Raw genomic sequence first — 7,203 nt, 5'->3', positions numbered from 1 at the left:
GAATTTGCATATCAGTAATTGATGGTCTGTTCCACAATCTGCCCCTGGCCTTGTCTTCACTGATGATATGGAGCTTTTCCATCTTCTCTTTCCACAGATCTAGTCAATTTGATTTCTATGTGTTCCATCTGGCGAGGTCCACGTGTAACATGTACATGAGGCTACTGAAAATACCATGGCATGGGCTATGGCACACCTTAGTCCTCAACTGATATCTTTGAACACTTTTAAAAGGTCTTGTGCAGCAGATTTGCCTAATGCAATATACATCATTTGATTTCTTGACAGCTGCTTCCATGAGTGTTAATAGTAAATCCAAGCAAAATGAAGTCTTCGACAACTTCAAGCCTGCTTATCATGATGGTATTTATTGGCACAATTGTGAGGATTTTGATTTTCTTTCCAGTGAGGAGCAGTCCATATTGAAGGCTGCAGTTTTTGATCTTCATCAGCAAGTATTTTAAGCCCTCTTCACTTTCAGCAAGCAAGGTTGTATCATCTGCAAACTGCAAGTTTTTAATGGGTCTTCCTCTAATCCTGATATCATATTCTTCTTCATTAATCTAGTTTCTCAGATTATTTGCTCAGTATACAGATTAAATAAGTATAGAGAAAAAAATGCAACCACAGCACATATCTTCCTTGATTTTAAACCACTCAGTATCCCCTGATTGTATCTGAATGATTGCCTCTTCTTGGTCTATGTACAAGTTCCTCATGAGCACAATTACATACTCTGGAATACCATTCTTCATAATGTAATCCATAGCTTGTCGTGGTCCACACAGTCTAGAGCCTTTGCATAGTTAAAAAAGCACAGGTACACATCTTTCTGCAGCTATATACTGTACATTATGTTCCAAGTACTATTTTACATGATTTGTGTATTTTTATTTGTTTTATTTGCACAACACTCTTATGTGGTATTATCATCATCCCTATTGTACAGATGAGGAAACTAAGGCACAGGGGAGACAAAGTGCTTACTATAATCACATAGTAACTAAGTAGCAGAGTCACAATTTAAACCCATGTTAACTGGTTTCAGAGTCTAATCACCTAACCATCAATGTCGCTACACGCAGCAAACAGTGCAAGTCAAATCAGTCCAAAGACTTAAAAAACAACCACAAACTAGAAATGTTCTAATATCTTTCTCCCCAACACACAGAATCATAGCTGGCCCACTATTCAGGAACAACCCACTTTCAGATTTTACTTCTGGTATTTAATTTCTATTTTTAAGTAACTAGTGCATATTGCTATTTCTTAATGAACTAGTTTCAGATATTATCTATTGAGTTTGTATAGTGAATGAATATTTTGTTGTTGTTAAGTGCTTTGGAGTCATTCTGACTCATAGCAACCCTGTATAGGGTTTCCTAGGAGCAGCTGGTGAGTGTGAACTGCCGACCTTGCAGGTCAGTGCTTTCTTTATCTCAGTGCTTCATTCTGTTGCCCTCCTCTCTCATCTCAATAAAAGAGCCCTAGTTGCACAGTGGTTAAAGCAGTCTGCTTCTGTAAAGACTGACAGCCCTGAAAACTCTACGGGCATCCACTCTGTCCTATAGAGTCTCTATGAGTGAGAATCGATTCGATGGCAAATGTTTGGTCTGGAGCATCCCAATATAATTAAAAATCTATCCCTGATACTTTAATTCATTTTCAAATGTCTCTACTTACCAATTCAGGGATGTCTTTTACTTTCAGAGGAACTTGAATTAAACCCAAATGAGTCCTAAAACTAAGAGAATCACCATTTTCATAATTTGGGTTGCGAAGATTAATTAATACCTTAAAAAAAAATACCAACAAAATTGGTTAGTTTCTTAGGATTACATCGACACTAATAGAATTGGCAGCGATGCTCTTGCTGGACTGCCACAAGATGAAAAACAATTTGGGGCCATGCATACACTTCAATTATATTCTAAAATAGTATAAGGTTGGATTGACATGCTAACATATAGTACAATAAATATGCTTTTAATTAGGATGATTTTAATACTCCCAACTAATAATATACCATAAAAAACTCTAAAAAGGTAAGAACTGAGTGAGAAACATTTTGATGGTAAAGAAACAGCAAAAATTGCTTGATTACAATATTTTACCAGTGAAAGGTATAGAAAAATAAAGCATTACTAGATGGTAATTTACCAGGCAAAATTTTAGAACCAACTCTAACTTAAAAACAAAGAGAACACAAAGCAAGACTTAACAAGATGGGGGAGTAACATCATAGGGTATCTCTCTGAATAGAACTGAGAATAAATAAATTTAAACAGTAGAACTAACAAGTAAGAAGATCATTGATATAATTTTCATAAAATAAGCAAATACAGATGCATCACAAATTTGCTTATCCTTTAACTTAGAAATCTTACTTTTATAATTGGCTCTATGGAATATGATGCTACAGAAATTGTTATGCAAAGATAGTACAGAAGAGATATGCAAAGATAGTACAGAAAGAATATTGATAAAGTGCTGTTTATTATGGAAAAATACAAAACAACTTAACCAGGAATTCAAATATCCTACTTTTGTTGTTGTTGTGTGCTGTCGAATTGGTCCCGACTCATAGTGACTCTATATAGGGTATCCGAGGAGCTGCTGGTGAGCTTGCACCACCGACCTTGCAGTTCAAACGACTTTGTAGTCTGACGCATTAGCCCACAGCGCCACACCAAGACTCCCAAATAGCCCACTTTTTTTTGTTGTTGTTAAGTGTCGTCAAGTCAGTTGCAACCCACAGCGACCCTGTGTTGGGTTTTCTATGAGCAACTAGTGAACTTGAACTGCTGACCTCGCAGTTCAAACAGCTTTGCAGTCTGGTGCATTAACCCACAGCACCACACCAGGACTCCCACTAGAGGGTATTATTCTTTGAATTATGGATAATTCAAAAAAATACTGTCTAATATTCCTCCATTCATATAGGCAATGACATAAAAATTCTACAATATATATTATTAAGTAAAAGCTATACAATTATCATAGAGGCTATTGCTGTGTGATAGCATGTGGGTAAATTTTCTTTAAAAGTTTCTGCTTATGTATAGTTTCTTCTTTTTCTAACAGTCAACATGCATTTTTCTGGGGGGCGTGGAATCATTCAAAAATATTATTCACTGAAACTTTTGAGGGGCAAAAGAAATCATTAAGAATCTAGTTAGCAAAATGACAATGACCAAAAATTGATTATGTATGAGGACAGCATTATTGAACTGGTGATAAAAGCTGATAAAATAATGTGTCATAATGCCAAAGGATTTTTCTAAAATTGCATAGACTATATTGAAACGTAAAATATCAATGGTATTTGTTTAAAAAAAAAAAGACTTAGTAAAGAATCAATGTGTTAAAATACACACAAACAGAAAAGCACAATTTTCATCGAATTGCACAAATAATGGCTCATATTACATAGGAAGCTCACAAACATGAAAAAGAGAAATAGAATCTGTGACTATATATGTAACATGAAAGAGAAACATTAGCAGCTTAGAAACAATAAGCAAGGAAATAATTAGACAAAATGCTCTTGATTTAAAGGAGAATCTTGGTGTGAATTATAAAAGGTTTCATTCTGCAACAGTTCTCAAAGAGATAGATGTCATGTGCTATTAAAGAGAAGATATAGTTAGAGTCCTGGTGTAGTGTTGCCGGTTAAGGTGCTAGGCTGCAAGGTTGGTTTGAACTGCAAGGTCAGAGGTTCAAGCTTACCAGATGCTTCTTGGAACATCTTAACAGAGTTGCTATGAGTAGGAACTGACTCGATGGCACTTAAGAACAACATAATTAAAGATTGTAAATAAAATTTCCACCCTTACTTAAATACAAAACACAGTTCTGGAAAAGTCTTTAACAAATGAACAAAAACAAAGTTTTACCATAAATTCCGTTTCTAACCAAACTAACTTCTAATAAATGTTATACTGTTGCTGTTATAAGTGCTGTCGAGTCAGTTTCAACTCATAGTGTTTCCAAGGAATAACTGGTGGGTTTGAACTGCCGACCTTGTGGTTCATAGTCTAGTGCTGATCCTACAGTGCCACACCAGGAGTCCTAATTATTGTTAGAAGGAAACTGGTTACAACCTCAAACTGTCTAAAATAATTTCTTACAAAGTTTTATGCTGGAACACTGATATTACAGATAATAATTTCAGAAAAGATATAAATGTAAAAAGTGACAAATTTATTCATTTACTCATTCAGTAAAGTGTTTACTGACAACTATTTGTGCCATTGTTCTACCTGTTGGTATAGGGTTGACATACAGCTAGTTTCTGGTAGCTCTATGCTCATCTACAGGGATACCTACAATTCTGGTCATGACCCTTGGCCAAAATAGGGATAAAATGTACTAACTAATCATTTAAAATGTGTCATTTAAAGTTCAAAACGCTCCCAGTGGTGGAGAACAAACAAGATGTGGATCGGGTAGAAGTGCAGTGAGAAGCTCTGTCAGCAATAAAATAGAATACTGGACACCAAGCAGGCTCAGGGGATGGTGCCAGAACTCTGAACCACGTATAAGGGAATATTTAGAAGGTTGGAAGACTTACAGCTAGGGGGATTTGTAGCAGAAGCAAGAACTCCATTGCTTTCTAATCTAAGATGCTCAGTGGCTCCTGGAGCTGCCATCTTGGGAGAGAACAAGTGCGGGAAGGATCAGAGTAGCCACGGATGCCTGACAGAATGGGGAGATAATGGTGTGGGACTCCTTTTTTTTGTTCATTGGTCTCTTGCTGGCTGCGTACCTCCATTCTGGTGACTAGAGGGGGTGCCTGAGCAAGTGGACACCCCACCCTCACCCCCGGAGGGTTCTACTATGCATGTGCACAGATCTCCTCAAAATTTAAAGCGGAAGTTTCCACTTAAAACGAAACAGCAGTGTAAAACGTCAACAGCTGGCCCTGAACTGTTTATTAATAGGAGAAAGGCCTGAAGGGGAATGTGGAGCAGTACAGGCAGACTGCAAAGGAAATAGGCCTAAAATTAAATCCTGAGTTATGTCACAATGACCGACAGTGGCATCTTGAAATTTCCCAGGAGGAAGAGTGAATAGGGAAGCCCATCTCCTGATCACATCTACCTGGATGCAATAAGAAAGCATAAAAAATACCAAAATACACATCCACCTAAGTATTAGGGCCACAGATAATTCCTGAATATGCCCCCAAAACAGAAACAGATGACCATATGAGCACATGTCCAGAAATGAGATAAAATGACTGAGGCAAATGAGCTGGAAGTAGACCTACACTCCATAGTGGAAGATGGGAAGGCTTTGGAAATGCCTGAAAGGAATTCAGAAAAATAACTGTAAAATGTATCAAAATACTATACAATGGAGTTGAGAAAAATAAGGAAGAAGTCAGGAAAGTGCTACAGGAACAATCAAGTAAGATAGATACAGCATTGGAAATAATTCAAAACCTACAGAAAGGGGTCCAAATGATTAATAATAGAATATCAGAAATTGACAATACACTGAAAGGGCAAAGGAGTAGAATTGAAGAGATAGAAGCCAGAACTAGTGAGCTAGAAGATAAATCTCTCAACACTACTAAGACAGAAGAGCAAGCACAAAAAAGGATTTAAAAATCCGAAGAAGGCCTAAGATTCATGTTGTATAACATGAAGAGGAATAACTTAAGAATTATCAGCATTCCGGAACAGAAAGAATCACACAAGTCCACAGAGGAGATAGTTGAGGAGCTTCTAGAAGAAAAAATTTCTAACATCCTGAAAAGCAAAAAGATAAGCATTCAAGAAGCTCAATGAACCCAAGAAATGCAGACCCTAAAAGAAAATCACCAAGACATATAATAATCAAGCTCTCCAAAATCAAGGATAAGGTCAGAATCCTGATAAAAAGCAGCTAGGGAAAAGAGAAGTGTAACATACAAACGCAAGCAACTCAGATTAAGCTCAGATCTCTCAGCAGAAACCATCAGGCAAGAAGGCAATGGGGAAAGATATATATAACCCTGAAAGAAAAAAACTGCCACCCAAGAATCCTCTACCCAGCAAAGCTGTTAATCAAATACGATGGTGTAATCAAAATATTCCAGGAGAAACAGAAGCTAAGGGATTTTGCCAAAACCAACCCTGCGATGAAAAACATCCTAAAGGAAGTTCTGTGGACTGAGAACCAACAAAAACAGACAACAACCAGAGAATGACATATGTGGCAGCATTACCCTGAACTCAATCGACAAATGGAAGAGTCAAAAACAAAATAAAAATTATAAGAACAGAGGATCTGGGAGGTCAGTCTATGATCAAACAATTACAATGTGAAAGAAGGTAAACACAGAGGTGAGAAGATCAGATAGATTACAGGATAAAATAGACTGTCTTAAATGGAGGGAAGAAATAATGGAATATAAGGTAACCACAACAGGGGTTGGGGTGGGGAAGTTTAGTTCAGGTGTTGGGGAGGGCAATACATGGAGGGAGAGGATGTGGGAGAACAAGATAGATAGGGGAACACCGAGGCAGGTTTGCATGGCCTAAGTGGGACAGAGGTAAATAGTGATGCATGCTCAACCTTGGAACAAGAGGGCTCTGTGCTATAGGGATCTAGGCATAGTTTGAAGAGGGGAAATAATACTAAAATGCTTGACTATCTTATGAATATTGGTTTCTCTTGCCTACTATTGAAAAATAGACACTAGAGTGGGATAGAAAGGAATGTTGGGAAACATGATTACAGAAAACTTGTAGGACTGTCTTCAGCCTATAACTGATTGAAATACCTAAAAGGAGTTCTAGAACTTGCCCAGTGATATAGACCTCTCTCAAAGCCTTTGCAGAGTAGGACCTTAGGTGGAATCCTGAGTCCCATCCAGACCTTATGAGGTGTGACATTCCCACTAGCAAGAGCAAGCAGACCAGCCTGGCACAGCTAGAGCAACACTAGATACATCTTCAAAGAATGATCATCAGGAAAAATCCAAAACAAAAATGTCAGCATGACTGGCTACTACAAAAATAAGCAGCTGTTCGCTGGGAAGCCATCAAGGCAAGCAATCAAGATCCTTCAGGACAAACTCCCCTCTAAGACTGAAACTCAAAGGGAACACATGAGCAGGCATGTAAGCTTGCTGGCGACCACACTGGTCTACTGGTGAGTGGAAGAGGGGGAAAGGCAGCAATGAAGAAATGGGCTGAGTTCAACCACAGTCCA

General features: G+C 37.8%; 1 protein-coding gene across 2 annotated transcripts in view; it reads right to left on the bottom strand.

The window, feature by feature from the left end:
- TBC1D19 (TBC1 domain family, member 19) overlaps nucleotides 1-7,203 on the bottom strand; it is a 304,338-nt gene that overhangs the window by 133,347 nt on the left and 163,788 nt on the right. For both annotated transcript variants that reach the window (XM_006866308.1, XM_006866309.1), the window contains one exon: nucleotides 1,684-1,794. In XM_006866308.1, the coding sequence (XP_006866370.1) occupies nucleotides 1,684-1,794 (111 nt within the window). The remainder of the gene's footprint in view (nucleotides 1-1,683; nucleotides 1,795-7,203) is intronic.

This window comes from Chrysochloris asiatica, unplaced genomic scaffold, assembly GCF_000296735.1.
Source record: "Chrysochloris asiatica unplaced genomic scaffold, ChrAsi1.0 scaffold00089, whole genome shotgun sequence".
In the NCBI taxonomy this organism is placed as follows: domain Eukaryota; kingdom Metazoa; phylum Chordata; class Mammalia; order Afrosoricida; family Chrysochloridae; genus Chrysochloris; species Chrysochloris asiatica.
This window is presented reverse-complemented; position numbering and strand designations above follow the sequence as displayed.